Source organism: Festucalex cinctus, chromosome 1 (assembly GCF_051991245.1).
Source record: "Festucalex cinctus isolate MCC-2025b chromosome 1, RoL_Fcin_1.0, whole genome shotgun sequence".
Classification (NCBI taxonomy): domain Eukaryota; kingdom Metazoa; phylum Chordata; class Actinopteri; order Syngnathiformes; family Syngnathidae; genus Festucalex; species Festucalex cinctus.
In genome coordinates this window covers 32,208,718-32,230,127 of record NC_135411.1, presented here as the reverse complement: position 1 = coordinate 32,230,127, position 21,410 = coordinate 32,208,718, and the positions used below count along the sequence as shown (strand labels likewise).

Below are 21,410 nucleotides of genomic sequence, written 5' to 3'. Positions count from 1 at the left end.
TTAATACGTTGAGTTCCTTTGAGATATAATTATCATGACCAGTTTCTTCTCGTCGATGTATATCATTGCATAGCTTTGCATACTGTTTTGCTTATCCTCACTAGGGTTCCTGTATTATTAACAGTAACATCAAATTGAAACGTGTATTAAACTGGTTATTCAGTAACCCAGAAGTAATCAGTTTAGAGACGTTTGTGAGCCCCGTGCTGACGTCTTTAAAACTACATGACTAAAATATTGGAAAAGAATGAATGTGAATTGACGACACAATGAAGCAAGACACAATCATTGCTACAGGTTTGACTTCCGCAAAGCAGTGCCTGGATGTTGGAAAGTGCGACTATAACTTGTAAATCAATGATGAACAAAAACAGACACAGAACGTTACCATCAAAACCTCCTTCCAACTCTGAAGTATGGTGTGGGGTGGGGGGGGATTGATTTGCTACTTCAGGTTAACTTCAAGTCGAGACATACACAAAGTTATCATTTAGGCTCTTTATTATTGAGTTTATGCATCGCGACATTGACGTCAGCGAGACATGTATGAGGACGAGGTCTTGGAGGACGAGCTGACCACTCTGCCGTCTACCACCTCCTCTACCACTGTCACCACACGCTTGCCCGAGGATGAGGAGGACGAGGTGCCAGAAACGCTGCGGACCAATCAGAGGACAGACGTGAGGGCGGTGGGCGGACGGTCGACGTCCGCGCGGGCTGACGTGACTCACCTGGTGACGGCCTCGCCCTCCAGCAGGCGTCGGTACTCCGCGATCTCAATCTCCAGACGTGTCTTGATGTCCAGCAGCATTTGGTATTCCTGACCTTGGCGTTCCAGATCGGCTCGCAGCTGCATCAACTGTTCCTCCAATGAGGTCACCTGCAGGACGGGAGGACGTGTTACACGCGCTCACGATTCTGTTTCCAGCCTGCTGCTCGTTGCTCACCTGCGCCTGGTAGCCCGATAGCATCATGGAGTAGCGGTTGTTTGTCTCCGCCAGCGTTCCCTCCAGTGAGGCTTTCTGCACAAACGTACAGCGCAAATGCTCAGAAGAAAGAAACCAACGTCACCGATATGCTTATGCGCACTCTGCAAGTGACACTGAGGAAAACTTATTTGAAAAAATTGCCACATTGAATTATGCTAGGAGGTGTCTGAAACTTTGAAGAAAGTAGCTTCAGGATAGACCAAAGCGCTTCATATTTGTGTTCATCATTCCGTTGTTTTCGTTTCTTGAACTGTTAGCTAGAAAAGAAACGTCTTGAGTATAACAATGGTACTGTTGGCAAGCAGAAAAAAAAAAAAGACTCTTATATGCGTCACAGTATTTGTTCTGATACCGTGCTTATTTGTCCGTAATTTTCATGTGGCTGTTAGACAACTACACACACTAATTGACCCAATTGTAAGAGAAGTTAGCAAAACATCAAGCACCCATCTGAAACCGTGCCACTAGTTTCCTGAGCTGAGGGACAGCTACACATTCTGTCTGTGTGAGTTAGTGTTGTCTTTTTTGTGTTGTGTATTAGTGTAGTAGTTGTGTAGCGGTTTACCAAGCCCAACATGGACTGCAGTTCTATCTGGAGTGCCTGCAGTGTGCGTTTGACTTCAGTGATCTCTGACCTGGACGTCTGCAAGCTAACCGTCTGCGTCAGTACTTCTTTGTTGAGCGCCTCCGTCTGTACACACACACACACAAAAACATGATGTGAGTATACACACTAACATGTACACGCACACACTGGAAGTAACGCTCTGCACCTTAGCGTTGAACCAAGCCTCCAGGTCTCGGTGGTTCTTGGCCGCGATGGCCTCGTATTGTTCTCGAATTTCGGCCATCATGGCTGACAAGTCTTGACCAGGGGCCGCGTCCACCTCCACCTGCACCTGACCGCTCATCTGAGCACGCAACGCCAACAGCTCCTATACACACATACACGCTTGATTAGAGTGAAAAAGCGCTTAGCAAATTAGAATATCAGTAAACAAGCACATTGGTTCTGATAGCAGAAGAGGATGACGTAGAAACACGTGAAGAAAAAACAAGAGTAGGAGAGGAAGATGTACAAGAGAAGAATGATGAAGAAAATGCACAAGATGACGTGGGCATGCAGGTGACCTCCTGGTGGTTTTTCTTGAGGAAGACGAGCTCCTCCTTCAGGCCCTCAATCTGCATCTCCAGGTCGGATCTGGCCAGCGTGAGCTCATCCAGAACGCGACGCAGTCCTGCGATGTCAGCCTCCACCGATAGACGCATGGCCAGCTCGTTGTCGAACCTGCGGCGGCGGACCAGATGACGATGATGACGACAGGCAACCACGACGGCAGAGAGACGGGTGAACGGCGGCGGATCCGGTCAGGAAGTGGACTCACTTGGTTTTGAAGTCTTCTGCCGCCAGCCTGGCGTTGTCGATGCTCAGGTGGACCGCGCCATTCATCTTGGTAGCATCCTGGATCTGCAACAAAGATGTTAACACCGGATTCGACATACTGCAACTGATAGTTCTAATTCTTGGCAACTTTTGCACTACAGAAGCTGTACGTAGTCACCTTGGCGTTGAGGTCAGCGATGGTGGCGAAGTAGGCGGTGTAGTCTCGGCTGGCTGGGCCGACTCGGCTCTCCAGGAACTGCCGGATCTTCAACTCCAGCTCGGCGTTGGCCTTCTCCAGGGAGCGGACCTTGTCCAGGTAGGTGGCCAGCCGGTCGTTCAGGTTCTGCATGGTGAACTTCTCGTTGCCCATCAGTGCGTCGTTCCCGCACACGGCAAGGGAGGAGTAGCCGCCACCCATGCCCGCCGACGAGATGCGCACGTCGGAACCTCCGGCGCCGCCGTAGACGCTGCCGGCCCTCATGGACGTGATCCGGCTGCCGCCCATGAGGGAGCCGCCGCCCATGAGGGAGCTGCCGCCCATGAGGGAGCCGCCGCCCATGAGGGAGCCGCCGCCCATGGAGGAGCCGGTCCGGACTGACCTGGAAGAGGAGCGTGAGATGAAGCTGTTCATGATGGTGTGTTGATGCTCAGTGGAGAGTGACAAGAGGCCGCATGCTGCCACCTTTTAAAGAGTCACTCTGACAATCGGGTATATGTCAATCTGTCATTCTGGTATGCGGGTGTGGCGGGGGCCAGAGAGGGGATGGGTGTGTAGTTGTGTGGCGGGGCGTAGTCACCTTTGATACCCACTTAGAGTTGGGAATGTTACTCTGCTAAGGAATGAAAGCCAGCAGGTCCAACTGGACACACGCCACTTTTTGATTTTTTATGACAGCGCGAGAAAAGCTGAGCTGCTCTTTGGCTTCTTGGACTGTTTTCACCTTTCTGCTTCACCTCTGTTGTACAATAGTTTTATTTGTGTATACGTTCTTCTATTCACTCTGTCTCATGTCCGATTGGACCGTTGGGTATATTTGTGTTTGGGGGTTAGTGTGTGATAAAATCGGAGGATGATCAAGTCAGACAAGCTCAACTTTGTCCGATCAGAGAAGACAATGGTAGTGTGATAGAATGCAGTTTTGTGAATATAATGGGGATGTACGTGACTTACACGGGTAGAAATATTCTTGTGTTTGTATATACTGTGCAGGGTTGTTTTGTTCTATGCTTCTTGAATATAAAATTGTCTTTAAGCTTATTCACGTAGTGCAGATTCTATTGAAGTCACTCTTGCATTCTTCTCTGCAACTTAATTTCTCATTGAGGGTCTCTTTGGTTTATCTTTGGCTGGAGATGACGTACGGCAATTTCTTGACTGGTTGTTTTGCAAGCTTGATGACAGAACATTCGTCTTCTGGTTCATGAATCTTCGTGCTGCTCTTCAGCGCTGCCATGTGGCATGCCTTAAGATTCTCACCCAAGTCTTTCTATGTTCCGATCCTCCACTACAGCTTTTTTGTTTTGTGAAGATAATGGGGCATGATTTGCACAGGTACAAATAACACAGAAGCTCAGAGAAATCTTTTTTTTTTTTTTTTCCCAGACCAAACACTGCGTCCACAAAACACTTTTGCTGTATACTTGTTGTTCCTCCTTACAAGAATGTAAAATTATCTTTACGCTTATTTGCACCTGTTAAATATATTCTCGTCTCAAACTTTATTTTTTCGTATTTGTTGAAGCTTGTTTGCCTTGAGATATTTTACTCTTATATCTTGACTGGTTGATTTGCAGACCACCTGACAGGAGATGCATTTTCTGATTTATGAACTTTCGTGCTGCTTCTCGGTGTTGCTGTGAGGTGTCCTCCAAGGTTAGCACCAAAGTCTTCTTTGATTATGGGACTTTTCTTCCTTTCTTCCTCTTCTGCCCCTTAAGCTTGTCAGTTTTATGTCCACCATCTCCGTACATCTCACATTTGACTCTTCATAGACAAATGATTATTGAGTCCGAACACCAGGTTCTTATTCTGCCCAATGCTGGCAAGGTCAACTGGTCCATTATTTGTCTAGTATAGTGATGTTGATTGGTGACCTGCCCATTGTTTGTCTATCTTAGCCCTGATGTTGACAGGCGACTGGTCCATGGTGCTTCTTGCCCAAAGCCATCTGCGATTGAGCTCACCATTAAATTCCATCCATCCATTTGCTATAGTTTAATCCTATTCCAGGTTGCAGGCAGCTGGAATCTATTCTGGCTAACAGGTAGACTGCTCCCTGGACTGGTCGCCAGCTAATTCCAGGGCTCATACAGTACAGAAACGGGCATCTCTTCAAATTTGCACTTTGACCGTTTGGGAATTGAACTCTCACTGCCTGCAGCCAAGCGAGTCAACCACAACAACATCCCTGGTCACATTTTAATTGACTTATTTATTTCTTCGTCTTCTCAACTTTTTGCCTTCATTAGCCAACAGCGTATGCACTGGAAGCTCTTTCTCAAAGCAAATTTTTCACCTTTGTAACTACACATCATTGAGTGTCGTGTAAGCTGTCATTAAGCCCTTGTCCATCAATCATCACGCTGAAGCTTATGAATGACGCTCAACCTGACAAGTTTCATTCCACACACTTTACTGCACAAGTACAAGTTGCTACAAGTTGTTTCTGGTTTTCACTCTTATCCGGTAACTAATTGAGGAAACCAAAATACTTGAAACATCTGCCAGTTTGATGCTGAGCACTTTAATAAACATTTTCATACTAAGGACAGAAGTTAGCATTTTCGATTTTTCGTCATTGATAATAGTTGAAGTGCATGGACAGACTAATAAAGCTGTCTTTATTTTTGATCCTCAAGTTGACCTTGAAATGTAATTCATATTCTGAACTGCACAGTGACGGCTGACTCAAATAAAAATACAAAATATATGTATTGTTAGCATACAGTATTATTTACGGTATACATGACTCAGCTGGTAAGTGACTGATTAGATTCCTTTTGAATGAATTCTTATTACTTGGTTTCAGTGTGAAAACTGAGAAAAGGATAAGGAAGACAACAGCAGATATCTTAAGTTGTATCATGCTAAGAACTCTTGAACATCTCAGGGACAAAAGGCGAGTCTGCTAACCCCAGTAACATCAAAAGCATTGACCTACATACATTAATAAAATTTGATGTAAGTTGTAAATTTATTTCCAACTGTTTATATCTCCAATTGATAGTGTGTCTTGGCTGCCCAGCTTGCAGTAGCGCAAGTTACATTTTTATTTGTTCTTTTCCAAAGTGCTGGCAGGCCCATGACACATAGATACAACTAGCAATAGCTTCTTCTTTTTTTTTCTTTTTTTCTTTTTAAATGGTTTTGTCGTTTTAGTTAATCCATCCATTATCTGAACTGCTTATCCTCACGAGGGTCATGGGCGTGCTGAAGCCTATCCCATCTCCACGCAGGAGGCGTGGTACTCCCTGATCTGGTTGTCAGCCAATCAAAGGGCACAAACAGACGAAAAATAATTCCCACTCACACCTAGGGACAATTAGGTTTTCAATTAACTTACCATGCATGTTTTTCGGAATGTGGGAGGAAACCGGAGTACCGAGTGAAACCCCACGGAGACACGATGAGAACATGCAAACTCCACCCAGGGAGGCTGGAGCCCGGATTTGATTTTTCAGATGTGCTAATAAAAAATAATGACAAATGGCATTTTAGGTTGTTCGCCAAACGTTGAGAGTGACGTCGGAGCATCAACAACTAGCTAGCTCTCAATAGCTAACACAATTACAACCACACTACCCAATGACAAATATCTAGCTCTGAAGAGCGAAGGAGGATAGATTTTGGCTATAAATAACCACTATATTGTAGTGTAGCTATTTGGAGGTGTTTGGCTGGGTGAGGGTGATGAGCAAGCGGTTCAGAAAATGGATGGATGGATGGATGGATAGTTTTTAACTATCTTAGTTTCGTAATAATATTATTCACCCTCATATGCAAAATGTCCTTTTCCCTGTAATGCCAAGGATGTTTTTCTGCTGTTTTTTTTTTTTTTAATGTCTGTGTTTAACAAGTGACCACTAGATGTCGCTATAGCATCGAATGCAGCCAAAGTGCATGCATTCAGAAGCATTCAATTCTTATTTTACGTGAGAAAACAATCATCTCGGCAACGCCGAAAGACAGAGAGAACCGGATTTAGCTGGAATAGCTAACAAGAGCTGCTAGTGGGAGTTAGTTGGAGCAATCGGCTGGAGTGGCTAACATGAGCGGCTAGCGGGAAAAGCTAGTAAAAAGCTAGAAAAAGCTTACGAGAGCAAAACAGAAGGTGACAAACGACGGGAATCCGATTCATGGGACTCAACGACGACCACCCCAGCTGTGGAAGGTAAGCGGCAGTAGACCCATTGGGTCCGACACTCGATGCAAGCACCACCAGGGCTAACTACGTCACCCTCTAACATATACATGGATACAGTCGTACAGCATTTACTAAAAGAAGTAAAGCAGCACAGCATGGCTATCACGTCTGCTTCACAGTGAAGAGGTACTTGGTACAAACCTTCTTGTGTGGAATTCTTAGCATGTTGTCCCCATGCTCATCTGGTTTTTTTTTTCTCACATCCCTAAACAAGTTAGCTTCATTTAAGACCAACAAATTCCATAGGTGGACCTGTGCATTTATGTATCCGACTAGCGACCAGTCCTTTGTTTGTGCAGATGGTCCTTGACAATGACCGGCAACCGGTCCAATGTTTGTCCGCATGTGCCCTGATGTTGACAAGCAACCAATCGATTGTTTGTCTATATGTGCCCTGCCACCGACTGATGACCAGTCCAGGATGTACCCTACCTTTTGCCAGAAACATAGCTGGGAATAGATACCAGCCTGCAACTCTAATGAGCAAAGTACTCTAGAAGATGGCAGACTGTCACAGGAAATGTCTTGGTAAAAATGATAAAATGGTTTGATTTTGTCTTTTAATTGGGTTTTGTGGTTGGAAGGTGGTCACTACTTTGCAGATTCTCCATGAAACTTAGCTTAGCCTCATGGAAGACTCTAACGTGTCAGTGCTTTTTATTTGTGTCTGTCATGGAATTAACTGATGATCCTGCCTCTTGCTAACTGACAGAAGAAGCACTTGAAAATGGATGATGGTGTGTGTGATGTACAGATGGTGTGAGGTCAATAAAAACCACCAATGGCATCAGACTTCCTTTATTGAAGGAGAAGGCTTAATTAAAGGAAGTGTTGTGTCGACGCTCTTCCTGCTTCTTATCTGTTGCTTCTGCTGTGGACCTCCTGCACGATGACAACCCGAGAGTTTTTGCTGCCGCTGGTGCTGCTGCTGCACAATACAAGAACAAAGCAGGATTTCAGTTCACCCCTCCGTTGAGACTTCACAATGATTCCCCAAGTTGGTCACCTGGCGCCTTCTCCGTCCATAAGGCGGCGGTACTCTGCGATCTCGATTTCCAGCCGGGTCTTGATGTCCAGAAGCTCAGCAAACAGGATCTTCTGGTTCTCTACGTCAGCTTTGAGCTGCGCCAGCTGCTCTTCCAAGACCACCACCTGCCTCTGGTAGCCTTGCATCATGTTGCTGTAGCGAGCTTGTGTCTCGGCCAGCGTTGCCTCCAGAACCGCTTTCTGGCAGCCCAACCAGTTGAAGCAAAGTTAGATGAAGAAAAAAATGCACCAGAAGGTCTACTGCAATTAAGTCTGTCATCTCACTGTCCAAACAAATGTTTAAGTTAATCCTTGTCAATTTTAGTGTAGTCAAACCGTGTTTAAAGATGTAAGTTTTCCTGCTCTAATTTTGATTTCAAATAATGCCTACTGCAATTATTAATTTGTCTGTATTTTCTCAACCTCCTTCAGCCCCCTTTGGACACTTAAAGCATTGCACTGTTTTGTCCAACGTTTTTGTGACATATCCCATACTGAGGGTTCACCTGACTGAGTTCCGCCTGCAGTTGTATCTGCAGGCTCTGGAGAGTTCTTCGCAATTCGGTCAACTCGCTCTTAGTCGTCTGCAGATTCACGGTCACTTCCTTGTTGAGTTCAGCCATCTGGACAGAGGCTCAGTTTAGTACATATAGGCATGCTTTCTTTCAGTTAGCCAGTCAAGAGCTTTCACACTCACCTTGGCCTGGAACCAGTTGTCCAGGTCTCGGTGGTTTTTGGCAGCGAGATTCTCATAATGTTCTCGGATTCCGGCCAAGAGGCTGGAGAGATCCTGCTGAGGGGCAGCATCTAACTCCACATTGATCTGTCCGGTCATCTGGGACCGCAGAGCGATGAGGTCCTATTGGCGGCAGAGGTGATTAGAAGAACTTTCTGTGTTGCCTTTGATTATCTACTGAGGCTGCTTTCACCTCATCATGGTTCCTCTTCATGTAGATGAGTTCCTCCTTCAGACCCTCCACCTGCATCTCCAAGTCAGCACGACCCAATGTCAGTTCATCCAGAACCCGCTTTAGACCAGCCGCATCGGCCTCCACCGCCTGGCGCATACCCAACTCATGCTCGTACCTGGACACCATCATAATGTTTTCAGATTTTGGACCAGATGTTGGACCACGTCATGGTCATCTGAAAAGGTGGGATGCAGGCAACTGGACTCTGTTTGAGCTGTTTCACCTCTTTGCCAAAAGCTTCTTAAATTTTAATGTCCAGTTACCTCTGTTCAGCATTTTCAAGTTTTGGACCTGAGTTTCTTCAGGCATTTCAAGGTATCACTCACTTGATGCGGAAGTCGTCTGAGGCCAGCTTGGCGTTGTCGATGGCAAGAACCAGGGCAGCATTGGTACGAGCGCCATTTTGGATCTGTGTGATGACAGGAAATGACAATCACTGACATTTTTCCGTCAAAATACACAATTTCAGCTGAGACAGGACAGGGCTGTCGAGAAAGTGTGGGAAAATGCAATGTTATTCTTGATCAGTGAGGTTTTGACCAAAGCAAACCTCTGACATTTTATGAAAACAACTAGGAATTGTTTGATTTTTTTGTTAAATTAGATAATATGGCTCCCTATGGTAAATTAAGTGGTGAGGTTTCATTTCACTGTGGTTGGATCAAATAAGTACTGGCAATAAACACAAAGATTCAAAGACTAGACAGCCTGATCAAAATACAGAATTTTTTTTTCTGCATTGACTGTTGGAAAAAAAAAAAGTATTAGCTATTGAATGTACTGTACAGTTGACCTCACCCCATCCTGCAGCTCTCTGATTCGCGCAAAGAAGGCGGTCCAGTCGTGGTCCAGCGGACCGGTTTTGCTCGCCAGGAAGTTCCTGATCTTCAGCTCTAGCTCGGCGTTGGCCGCCTCCAGCTTGCGCACCTTGTCCAGATAGTTCGCCAGCCTGTCGTTCAGGTTCTGCATGGTGAACTTCTCGTTGGCAGAGATGTCGATGCCATCGGCCAAGCCGAAGCCGCCGATGGTCGAGCTCATCTTGGAGATGCGGACCCCGGAGCCGCCTGCACCGCCGTACACGCTGCCACCTCCCAAGCTGACCTTAGAGATGTGGACCCCGGAACTGCCTGCGCCGCCATACATGCTGCCGGCACTCATGCCGCCGGCGCCCAAGCTGCTAACACGGGACGATGATCTGTAGCTGCGGCTGGAAATGGAAGCCATGTTGAAGAGACTAAAGAGACTGAAGACCTGCTGGGACCATAGAGCCTTTTAAACGTTTGATTGTTGGGTGGGGCAGGCGGGCAGGGACACACCCTGCTGCTGGAATGAGCAACATCCTGGATGGGTTGCAGTATCCTGAGGCCTAGAAAACGCCCAGATGCCGTCCAGAAGCGCTGGTATGTTCGTACCTCAGATCAGTGCCCTTGAACACACCCCTCTGCCCTAGGTGACAGCTATCACCTCCACGGCACTTGTGAGGTGCCCCCAAGCTGTTTAACTCCAAAATGTTGACTGGTTTTGCCGGTTCAGCAGGTGCAAGTAATGAGTCGAGATGCCTGAAATGACCACCACCAGCAACTTTCCCATCAGCTGCACCGTGGAATTGTTAAAATAATCACTTGTATCTTTCACTGTAGAATTGATTTGCTACAACTCATAAAGTTTGTATTCTTGTTGTTACAGGTTACATAAATGTTCAACGATCAATTTAAATGATTGTGTTGATCAAAAAAAGAAAACATCAGTTTATCACAAGTTCTTTTTTATTATTATTGTGATACACAATGGCAACATATCATTCAGATTCAGAGCTGTCATCTTCGTTGTCGTCTGAGTTATTCTTGGCGATGGTGACCAGATTGTGAACGCAGCTGGCTTCTGACAAACTGGTGGAAATCACATAACAAAGATAATTCACATGACAAAGTGGACTTTAATTTGTATTTTTGGCATCTTTAACCATTGCTCCTCTCACCTCATCATCTCGCCGTCGATTAGACGGCGGTACTCTGCGATCTCCAGCTCCAACCGGGTCTTGATGTCCAAAAGCTCAACAAACTGGACCTTCTGCTTCTCCACTTCGGCCCTGAGCTGAGTCAGCTGCTCCTCCAAGGTTGCCACCTGCTTTTGGTAGCCAAGCAACATGGCGGCGTAGCGAGATTGTGTCTCGGCCAGCATCCCCTCCAACGCCGCTTTCTGACAGCCCAACCAATCGAAGCAAAATTAGAAGCAAAAACGAAGTGAACGTGAAATCTGTTGAAAGCTCACCTGACTGAACTCCGCCTGAAGTTGAATCTGCAGATCCTGGAGAGTTCTTCGCACTTCGGTCATCTCACTTTTGGACGTCTGGAGCGTCTCTGTGCTTGTCGCCACTTCCTTGTTAAGCTCAGTTGTCTGGATGTTGGATGGGTTTAGTACAAGTAGAAGAAGAATCATCATCTTAACTGTCATCAATATATCCAGCTCGATATGTCCACATTCTTGTCCCGATCTGTGCCTTGAACCGGGATGCCCACAGTGACAGGTGACAATCATAACCACTTGTCCATGGGTTCCTTCGAGTAGATGTCTTACATGTAGACATTTTGGCTTTCAGCAAGCCAGTGAAGAGATTTCACACTCACCTTGGCCTGGAACCAGTTGTCCAGGTCTGAGCGATTCTTGGAGACGACGTTCTCGTAATGTTGTCGGATTTCAGCCAAGACGGTGGCGAGATCCTGCTGAGGGGCTGCGTTCAACTCGACGTTGACCTGTCCGTTCATCTGCGACTGCATGTCAAGGAGGTCCTGTCGGCGATAGAGGCAATTTGATGGGCTTTCTGTGTAGACTTAAATGACAGTCGGAAGGATTTCTTTTGTAGCCCTAAATCAGGCTTCCTCACTCCTAGTCCTCGAGAGCCGGAGTCCTGCAGGTTTGAGATGTTTTTCGTCCTCCAACACTGCTTTGCTAAGAATCAAGATTGTTATCAGGCTGCTGCAGAGCTTGCTGATGAGCTGATCACATATCAGCTGTGTTGGAGAAGGGAAACAACCAAAACCTGCAGGACTCAAGGACTAGGAGTGAGGAAGGCTACCCTAAACGAATGTCAGGTCTTTTTACGTATGCCTACAAAGACTTTCTATGTTGACGTCAATGAATGTTGAAGGACATCCCGTGTTGCCTTCAATGCTTTGCTGAGGCTGCTCTCACCTCCTCGTGGTTCGTCTTCAGGTGGATCAGTTCCTCTTTCAGACCCTCCACCTGCATCTCCAAGTCAGAGCGACTCAGTGTCAACTCGTCCAGAATCCGCTTCAGACCCACCAGATCGGCGTCCACTGCCTGGCGCATAGCCAACTCATTGTTGTACCTCAAGTATCAACACATGCGGTGTAAATACTGAAATGGTTCGTTGAGTGTGGAATTAAGATGACTGACGTGTTGAACTCACTTAAGCTTGAAGTCGTCCGCAGCCAATTTGGCGTTATCAATGTCCAGTTGGAGAGATGCATTGCTGCGAGTGGCATCAAGGATCTGAAGTACAATATTTACAAAAGGGATTACTAAATATTTGACAGATAGCAAAAGCACTCACAGTCTTCACTCAAGTACAGTTGTCATCTGAGGTCATACAAAAAAGTAATGGACCAATTTGTCTATGGTAGAAAGTACAAATATTTTTAAAATGTACGTAGCAAGAGAAAAAATTGTCAGGAAAAATAAATATGTGAATAAAAGTACAAATACAAGGAAAATGTACTTAAGTAATATATGGAAGTATTTGTACTTGGTTTCTTCCCACCACCCCGGTGTCGCGACCGGTTTTTCAGTGGATCAAGATGGTGGCGGCTCCACTCACTCTGCTTCATCTATCCTTCCTTCCTTCCTTCCTTTAGTCTTTCCTCTGGTCCCTAATCTGTTGGAATTTCGATATATCTGGGGTTGGTGAAAGATTCTGTTTTTGTAACCCTGTGGGTGGTAGGCGGTGTCTGGTTGGTGCTGGATTTCTCTTTGTTTCGTCTTTCTTTCCTTTGATCCTTCCTCTGGTCTCCTGAAAACTTCACGACTCTGGCGGGACTCTGAAGTATCCGGTTAAGGTGAAGGGTCTTGGATTTATTACAGGTGTCAGGTGAATTAAAGAGCACAAACTCGCACACACACACAAACACGAACGCAAAAAACAAAAAAAAAACGATAATGATGACGTGGAATCTAGAAGGCTGCCTGATACGCTGACCTGCTCCTGAAGGTCTCTGATTGGCTCGTTGTAGGTGCTCCAGTCTCGGTTCTCCGGTGTGCTGGCGTTCTCAACGAAGTTCCTGATCTTCACCTCTAGCTCTCCATTGGCCGCCTCCAGCTTGCGAACCTTTTCCAGATAGGTTGCCAAGCGACCATTCAGGTTCTGCATGGCCGCCTTCTCGTTGTCGGGCACATCCAGGGCGTCCGCCAAATCAAAGGCTGCACCAGCAGAGGAGAAATACGCAGGGGTGGCCACGCTGGAGATGCGGACCCCTCGGCCCCCAGCGCCAGCGTATACGCTGGGGGCCCGCCGGGCACTGAGACGACTTCCAGTTGAGAAGGCAAGAGAGCGGGCGAAGGATGCCATGGCCAGCAGATCGCGAATCTGGATGTGCCGCAAGGAACGGAAGCCTCCTTTTATCCCCTTCTGAGTGAGAGAGGGTCTGCCCAGCTCCCCACCCCCACCCACAGGTGCTTTAGACCCCCAGTGGAATTTGAAGCATGCCACACTTAAACGTGCCCCTTCATGCCCGCCATGTGCAGAATGATGAGCACAATTGTCATTGTTCTGGATCTGCTTTCAGGATGTGCTTAACTGCAGGCTTTCAGCTTGTTATTTAAGGACATTTCCATCACATCATCAAGAAATACAAATTGGTAGCACACGACAGGTTTGGGATCATGAGCAGTTCCTTTCCTCTTCCTCTCGATGTGTCCATAGGATTTTGTTCCACAATATTTGACAAACTAATCTGTCCGTATTTTTTGAGGTGGCTAAGCCACCGTGGCTTGCCAATGTTCTCATCTTGTGGTGAACCCTCTGTATTCACTCTTGCTTTTCTTGTTGTCTTTGGCCACCACCTGGAGACCCTTCTCAACTCATTTGCTCCCAAAAACGTATAAACACGTTCTATTTTAAATATTGCCATGGACCCAAAAACGTATTTATACGTTTTTTATGGTCTTTATATGCTAGAGCAGATTTGCTGTAGCTCTGACCTGAAGAGGTTGCTTAAAGCTATGGTAGTTATTTAAAAAAATAGACAGCAGGGGGCAGCAGAGTATTAGATCAACCAGGCCATTTTGTAACAAGCTCTTTATCCGAGTTTTTTCATCAGGTTTGTGAATAATAATAAAACTTAGCTATATTCTAATGCTAATTGCTACAAAATGGAAACAGATACAAATGTACTTTTTTTTATTTTTCCTGTGGAAAGAAGAGACTCTTAATCTTTCGTTTAGTAGGTACTATGTTTTTATAACAATAGAACACAATATTCGATTGGCCGTGCAAAATCAGTGAAAATCCTGTAAAACAGCTGCGAGTGAATAAGTTGCTTCAGTGAAAACGGCTGCGAGTGAATGAGTTAATCTAGCCAGCTGTTGTGAAGGGCTTTTTCTTTACCATGGAGAATTCTTCGGTCGTTGTCCGTGCTCTAGTGGATCTTTTGGTGTTGCTGAGCAAGCTCACTGGTGGGTGCTTTAATTCTTTTGAATAATGTTACAAAGTGTTGATTTGGCCAACCTAATCCTTTTGCAAACAAGATTGTCTAGAGTGTTGCTAGATTATCCAGACAAAATCACCAGCTTGTTTGCTTGACTTGTTTTGCTTCAGCCTAACGATGACTTTGCTTCACTCTTTGGATCTCATTTTGACAATTTCCAAATGCAAACAGCACAGCTGAAACAAACTCAAGACCTTCTAACTGCTTCCTTGAAAATCAGATCATGAGGAAAGAACAGCTGAACAGCCATTTGTCCCATAACTTTCACGCCCTTCAAAAGTGGGAGGCACATGTTCAAGCTATTGTCTTTGCTACACCTGATTTGGATGGAAACAGCCTCAAAATTTATTGTGAAAATTAGCACTTACATCACATATTGTTCCTTTCATGGAAAATCCATTGTGGTTGAGGACAATTGTGTCCATGTCCCAAGATTTCGGGACTTGACCGTACATGCACCATGCAATATGCACACAAACACATAACACACAGGCACACATGCATGCACACGCACGCACACACGCGCACTAGTATACAGTACAGTATATACATATATACGCTCACAGACCCACACACACATTCATGTGCACATTCACACATACAAATGCATGCACACACCTACATGAAGAATTCTTGTTGCAGGTGTGGACACTTCCAGGTAACCTGTCAATCACCTTCTCTTTGACCGTTTTTGAACTTTCATCTAACTTTCTTTTTTTTTTTTTTTTTTTTGCATTGCAAATTTTTTATTTTCTTTTCTTTATTTTTTTTCTCTTTTGGGATGTTCCTGTTACACTTAAGTGTGCTCACTTGGAGCTTATTTTACATTAGTCCTTTTTCCTTTTTTTACTTTCATGTTGTAAATGTCTTTAAAGTTTGTTCTTTTTTTTTGGTCTCCACCTGGACAAGAATTTTGTGTTTTCACATTTGATGTGCATTTCTTGTTTTGTGATTTTCTGCTCCATTTATCCATCCATCCATTTTCTTGACCGCTTATTCTTCACAAGGGTCGCGGGGGCTGCTGGCGCCTATCTCAGCTGGCTCTGGGCAGTAGGCGGGGGACACCCCGGACTGGTTGCCAACCAATCGCAGGGCACACAGAGACGAACAACCATCCACACTCACACGCACACCTAGGGACAATTCGGAGCGCCCAGTTAACCTGCCATGCATGTCTTTGGAATGTGGGAGGAGACCGGAGTACCCGGAGAAGACCCACGCGGGCATGGGGAGAACATGCAAACTCCACCCAGGAAGGTCCGAGCCTGGACTCGAGCCGGAGACCTCAGAACTGGGAAGCGGACGTGCTAACCACTCGACTACCGTGCCACCCCTGCTCCATTTAATTTAAGTGTAAAAACATCATCAATCTTTTCTGCTTGAGGAGTCATGTTGATTGACACCTCTAGCCCCTCCCCCTTGCACTCAACCAGTTCCTCTCGAAAAAATAAAAATAAAAGCAATAACTAATATAACCATTAAGAAATTAAAATTTTTGAAATGATGAGACACAATTGCAGTCAGTTACACACTACTGTGACAATACAAAACATTTGTAAAAACCCTATTTGAGGGAATAGCAGTGAATGTGCTAGACTTTTTTGACAGGTATTTTTATGAAAGCGGTAATTTAGATGACAAAAGATATTGACAAACCCCAAAACCGTGTTTTTTCTTCAGAAATAACTTTTGTTTTTTTTTCTTTTAAGGTTAAGAAACAATTTGTCAAACTAACTTTTTTTTTTTAATCCATCTTAGATTAGGAGACTTGAAATATATATGTTTGAGTCCAGGCTCCGGCCTTCCTGGGTGGAGTTTGCATGTTCTCCCCGTGTCCGCGTGGGTCTTCTCCGGGTACTCCGGTCTCCTCCCACATTCCAAAGACATGCATGGCAGGTTAATTGGGCGCTCTGAATTGTCCCTAGGTGTGCTTGTGAGTGTGGATGGTTGTTCGTCTCTGTGTGCCCTGCGATTGGTTGGCAACCAGTCCGGGGTGTCCCCCGCCTACTGCCCAGAGCCAGCTGAGATAGGCGCCAGCACCCCCCGCGCCCCTTGTGAGGAATAAGCGGTCAAGAAAATGGATGGATCTCCTTGAATGACTTTAAATCCAGATTGAGAGCATTTCAGATTATCTCCTTAACTTGCACCTGTTTTATATACTTTTGTCATTTTCCAGTAAATTGTTTGAATTTTGTTCCAACTGTAACTTTTGCCGCCTCTTGGCCAGGACTTCCTTGGGAAAGAGGTTATTAATCTCAATGGGCCATTCGTGGTTAAATAAAGGATAAATGAAAATTCTTCATGATTCAATTGATGTATACAGACAAAACACACAAGTTCTACAAAACTTACCAAGTACTGCACAATACTCTTTTGATTAGTGTTGTTCTGATACCGATACTGGTATCGGTGGTGGTGCGTAGATCGGTGACTACTTACAAGTAACATGCCGATACCATTAATTCCAACACTAATATTGCTCAGTATTATTAGTAATATTATTAATATTTTTATTAATTATTTTAAATTTTTTATTTTAATTTTATTCTTATATGAATTATTTTTATTAATTATTAATATTAGTAATAGTAGTAATATTGCTAATATTGCTAAGATTGCTTTGAACCAATGGCAGGACAGCTTTTTCATGTTGAGGAACAAAAAACCTTAAATATCGGCATGATATCGGTATCGGCCGATACTGCAAAGCTGGGTATCGGTATCGGGAGCCAAAAAACGGTATCGGAACAACATTAGTTTTGATGTTTCAAACTGAAAATATGTTGTTGTTTTGTTTTTTAACAAAATAGCATTTTTTTCTTACTACCGTTAGACAAATAAAAATGACTGCATGTTCAATTAAGCATGTGTGCTTTCACTCTTGGTGCATGTCAATATACAATGTGTTTATTGATGTGGTCATTGACAAGCCAGTGTTTTGTAAAGACCAGGAAGTAACCTCATAATCCTTATCTGTGTCTAAGATATGAAAATGTGTGTAGTATGTGCAAATCACTGTGTGTAAAAAAACATAACTAATGAATAAAGAAATGAATAAGTTAATGAATGTGGTCAACACAAATGATGATGAAAAGTCAGATAGATAGATAGATAGTAGAAAGAAAGAAAGAAAGAATGCTCCAGCTCATGCAGGGGACGGCTGTTGGAGATGTACCTCAAATGGAATGGCCTGCACTTTCTCCAGACTGGATCCTACTGAAAAGCTGCAAGGATCAGCTGAGTCGCCGACCGTGTAGAGGCTGGAAACTCTCCACCCCAGAACCTCAATGACCTGAGGGCTACCCTTCAAGAAGAGTGGGATCCCACGCCTCAACAGACAATGAGTCCACTTGTGAAACCATGAGAAGTCGTTATCAAGCTGTAATTGATGCTCAAGGGCACATGAGTTATTGAGATGTTGAATTTTGTTGTTGTAGTGTACCCACCATTGCTATTAAGTTTCGTTTCAATCAATTGTTTGAGATGAGGGAATCACCACTGTATCCTACTACTTAAATGTCCTACTTTCATGTGACATTACTGTAGCATGAACTTTTGACATTTTCCATAAATTTCACCTGAAACCCAAATATCCCTAACTTTTCATGAGTAGTGTATTATGGCCTATATTTTTACAAAACTACAACATGAAACATGTTGTCTTGTGCGGTTTGTGTGAATGCCTTACTAGGAAATTATTGCGTTTGAGTCTTTGTTCTTCCTCTGGCAGCCCAAACATGACTTATTATAAAACATTTAAAAAAGTCATAAATATTTGATTGTTCATGTATGAACGGACGTGTGAGTCGTGTGATTGACAGGCGTCCAAGGTGACTCCGCCCCTCCCTCGCCCGAGTCAGGATCAAACTTGTTTTGAGGAATGTGCGGTGATCAAGGTGTGCCGTTGTTATGGCGACGCTGTGTGTGCGCAAACCTGCTCCAGTCATTTTAGGAAATACACACCCACACATACGCGTGTTTGCGGTTTGTGTGTATGTGTGTGTGAGCGTATTGCGGTGATGTCGCAACAATGATAATTAACCTCCTGCGGGATCATCATTGTTTCAATGTACTGCCGCAATGGCCGACAAACCTGGCGTGTGTGTACTTGTTTGTGTATTGGGAACATATTTTTTTTAATGTGTGCGCACAAGAACGTGTTCAGGGGTGCGCGTGCTTGTGTGTACAGTATGCACGTTGTGTGTGTGTGTGTGTGCTCGCACATGGTGGTCAAAGTTGTGGGAGAAATTGTAATTGGGTGGCTGTTGACGTATAATCTGGCAATAGCCCGATTGATATTGTGATTCACTCAAGGCAGTTCTTCACAATATCAATCTGGTATAGAGGTAAATATGGTGCAAAAGCAACTTGAAAAAAAAAAATTGTACCTGTAGAAAAAGTATAAATGTGTATCTGTAAAATGTGATTTTTACCTGGAAAAAATGTACCTGTAAAAAAAAATGTAAAAAAAAATTGTACCTGTAAAAAAAAAAAAAATTGTACCTGTAAAAAAAATATATACTTAAAAAAAAATTGTACGTAAAAAAATGTACATAAATAAACTACGTTTTTTTTTTTTTACATAAAAAAAATCTTTAAAAATCATATTAGAAAAACGTGACTTCTTTTGAGATCAACCCACTGTTGTTCGCTGAACCAATGAGGTTAAACTTCAGCCCCCTCAAATCTTCCAGAGCCCGCCCCTTTCTCTTCACGTACAAAAATTATGGACCTCCACGAGTACGAATCTTTTTGCACCATCTGTAGCAAGAAATATGGCACAAAAGTCACGTGACTGGACAGCGGCAGAAAAACCACTTGTGACTCTTAGTGGTGACTTTGACTACAAGTTGTAATTTCCACAAGTACAAATCATGACTTTTACAGATACAAATTTACACTTCTTTCTACAGGTACAATTTTTTTGTTTATGTACTTTTGTAATGTACTTTTTTTTTTTTTTACAGATACTTTTTAAAAAAAAATTACAAGTTACTTTTGCACCATATTTACCTCCACAATCTGGGACTGCTCCACGGTAATTTGCTTGGAAAAGGCGGGACATTCTGAACAGTACTTCAAGCTGATTGGACGATGTGGCATTGTACACGTTTGTTTTAACCAATCACGGCCACGGGTGAAAACATCTTCGTTCTCGTTGAAGAGGGGAAAAAAAAAAAAAAAAAAAAAAGCGCAAACATCTTACCAGCTATAAATGCATGAAGTCCTCTCGCTGTTCAACATTCAACAAGGAAACGGTGAGTAATTCTGCAAGAACAGAATTAATTGCGTCAATTCGTCCATGTTAGGTTTGTCTGTTTGTTAGCCCCGGCATCGGCTTCCTGGTTTCGTCACAGCTGCATGTTCCGCCCCCAAACACAATGTCGCTCTGTGATTGATCCGAACCATCAGTGGAAATCCACGGGCTCGCTACAAGATGTATTCTCGGAAGTTTGTGAACTCACAAATACCGCGAGAATTCATCTTGCAGAGCAAGGTTAGTTGATGTATATTCCTGATCAAAATTGTCAGAGGGGTGGGTGCTGACATTGCCTATATTCCCGATGCTTCACGTTCATGGGGAAGAGAAAGAAGAAAAAAAAAAAAAAAAAAAAAAAGTCTTTAGAACCATCAATAGTGAAATGACAGCAAAGTCAGTTAGGAAAAAGTTTGCAGCAAAATGTAAATGTAACCAGTCTAAGTCATGATTCACCGCAAGAGGGCAATTTGGAGTCATATACCATCATATGCCCTCTTCGCTCCACTGTACGAAGAATATTGCTCATTAAGATCACTATGGTAATTTTTGGAAAAAATAGTTGATGGTGGGAAAAGTCACCGAGTACAGCAAAAACATTAAGTTGGCATCACTTCGGACACATGCTCTTGATTCTCTACCTTGCTGGTACTGGCGGCCATATGTGCGCACAGAAAAAGCAAACCTTTCAAAAATAAAAGCACTATGAGGGCCTGTTAGAGACTGAGCCCCGAGCCATACTTCGCCCACAGACAATTCATGGCAAATGAATAGGTAATCTGCGACCCAAGTGCTTCAGAGAATGAATAGTTAACCTTTTTTTTTTTTTTTATACATACGAGTTGGCCATATTTACATATACCCATGTTCATTGTTCAAATAAACTGGGAAATTATATGTACATTTTAGGGACTATTACAATAAATTTGATGGGGGGGGGGGGGGTGTATATCAATGCATATGATTATTTTACTGAATAACTAGTATTTTGAGTACTGGAGTGTTGGAGGCCATATTTTGCTTCAACCAAATTGAAAAACTAGCAATAGTGCCACCCGGTGGCCAAAACAGTTTGTGTTCACGTGATCACTGCAGTGTGGACACTTGGAAAGAAAGTCAAGTGATGGAGACAAAGTGCAACAAACGCATGATGTCCATTAAGGCATTGACTCTTGCTGAATGGTGATTGAATTGTTTCCATTATTGGGGTGAAGGAAAGGCGACTTAAGTGTTCAGGTCAGTTCAATATTTCCACAGGGGTTTGGTAACTGTCTCTAGCCAACACTGCAGTAGATTTAGTTTACGAGGCCAGTTATTGAATGAAATATATTAGGGAGCACTTCATTTACAGAGTACATACAGGGTTGGCAATATGGTGGGATGGGTGAGAAAGAAGCAATTTCCCAGTGGTCGCAACATTGTCAAAACAGTTTTAACAGCTTCTGGTAGGCCATTATACATTTAGAGCACAAACTGTCCTACCTTCATTACTTCAGGTGTCACTAAGTTAGGAAAAAAGTGAATACCAAAAAGTAATAAAACCTGATTAGAAACACCATGGCAACAGAGGGGAATTAATTGTGTGATATGTCTACTGGCAAAAATGATCACCTTAAAGCCAGCGTTGCCACACGTA

The 21,410-nt window shown here is 43.9% G+C and overlaps 3 protein-coding genes and 1 long non-coding RNA gene across 5 annotated transcripts; 1 reads left to right on the top strand and 3 right to left on the bottom strand.

The window, feature by feature from the left end:
- Positions 1-483: 483 nt before the first annotated feature.
- krt92 (keratin 92) lies at positions 484-3,075 on the bottom strand. 2 transcript variants are annotated; one of them, XM_077530010.1, is made up of 9 exons: positions 2,941-3,049; positions 2,552-2,904; positions 2,375-2,457; positions 2,121-2,277; positions 1,763-1,924; positions 1,555-1,680; positions 948-1,022; positions 732-880; positions 484-656 (listed from the first exon to the last, which is right to left on the bottom strand). In XM_077530010.1, the coding sequence occupies exons 1-9, from the start codon at positions 3,002-3,004 to the stop codon at positions 533-535; spliced, it is 1,293 nt and encodes a 430-aa protein (XP_077386136.1). In that variant the 5' UTR covers positions 3,005-3,049; the 3' UTR covers positions 484-532. The 2 variants fall into 2 exon arrangements, with proteins under 2 accessions (XP_077386136.1, XP_077386129.1); XM_077530003.1 differs by having other exon boundaries at positions 2,552-3,075.
- A 3,217-nt stretch (positions 3,076-6,292) lies between these two features.
- LOC144024256 (uncharacterized) lies at positions 6,293-11,750 on the top strand. Its single transcript, XR_013284717.1, has 3 exons — positions 6,293-8,697; positions 8,778-9,183; positions 9,605-11,750. It is a non-coding gene; the product is annotated as an uncharacterized LOC144024256 (long non-coding RNA).
- LOC144024025 (keratin, type I cytoskeletal 13-like) lies at positions 7,580-10,270 on the bottom strand. The gene is made up of 7 exons (XM_077530055.1): positions 9,593-10,270; positions 9,121-9,203; positions 8,753-8,909; positions 8,521-8,682; positions 8,330-8,446; positions 7,804-8,024; positions 7,580-7,725 (listed from the first exon to the last, which is right to left on the bottom strand). Exons 1-7 carry the CDS (start codon positions 10,016-10,018, stop codon positions 7,653-7,655), a joined length of 1,239 nt encoding a protein of 412 aa, XP_077386181.1. The 5' UTR covers positions 10,019-10,270; the 3' UTR covers positions 7,580-7,652.
- LOC144024033 (keratin, type I cytoskeletal 50 kDa-like) lies at positions 10,524-13,436 on the bottom strand. The gene is made up of 7 exons (XM_077530063.1): positions 13,011-13,436; positions 12,225-12,307; positions 11,987-12,143; positions 11,422-11,583; positions 11,066-11,191; positions 10,773-10,993; positions 10,524-10,683 (listed from the first exon to the last, which is right to left on the bottom strand). The coding sequence occupies exons 1-7, from the start codon at positions 13,377-13,379 to the stop codon at positions 10,593-10,595; spliced, it is 1,209 nt and encodes a 402-aa protein (XP_077386189.1). The 5' UTR covers positions 13,380-13,436; the 3' UTR covers positions 10,524-10,592.
- Between the last annotated feature and the right edge of the window lie 7,974 nt (positions 13,437-21,410).

Coding starts and splice junctions, on each gene's coding strand:
- krt92 (XM_077530003.1), bottom strand. CDS start 3,004: ATGAACAGCTTCATCTCACGCTCCTCTTCCAGGTCAGTCCGGACCGGC. Junction 1,925..2,120: donor TCAAGAAAAACCACCAGGAG/GTCACCTGCATG, acceptor ATGTGTGTATAG/GAGCTGTTGGCGTTGCGTGC. Junction 657..731: donor GAGGGCGAGGCCGTCACCAG/GTGAGTCACGTC, acceptor ATTGGTCCGCAG/CGTTTCTGGCACCTCGTCCT.
- LOC144024025 (XM_077530055.1), bottom strand. CDS start 10,018: ATGGCTTCCATTTCCAGCCGCAGCTACAGATCATCGTCCCGTGTTAGC. Junction 8,910..9,120: donor TCAGACGACTTCCGCATCAA/GTGAGTGATACC, acceptor GATGGTGTCCAG/GTACGAGCATGAGTTGGGTA. Junction 8,683..8,752: donor TGAAGAGGAACCATGATGAG/GTGAAAGCAGCC, acceptor TGCCGCCAATAG/GACCTCATCGCTCTGCGGTC.
- LOC144024033 (XM_077530063.1), bottom strand. CDS start 13,379: ATGGCATCCTTCGCCCGCTCTCTTGCCTTCTCAACTGGAAGTCGTCTC. Junction 12,144..12,224: donor GCGGACGACTTCAAGCTTAA/GTGAGTTCAACA, acceptor TTGATACTTGAG/GTACAACAATGAGTTGGCTA. Junction 10,994..11,065: donor TTCAGGCGGAGTTCAGTCAG/GTGAGCTTTCAA, acceptor TTGGGCTGTCAG/AAAGCGGCGTTGGAGGGGAT.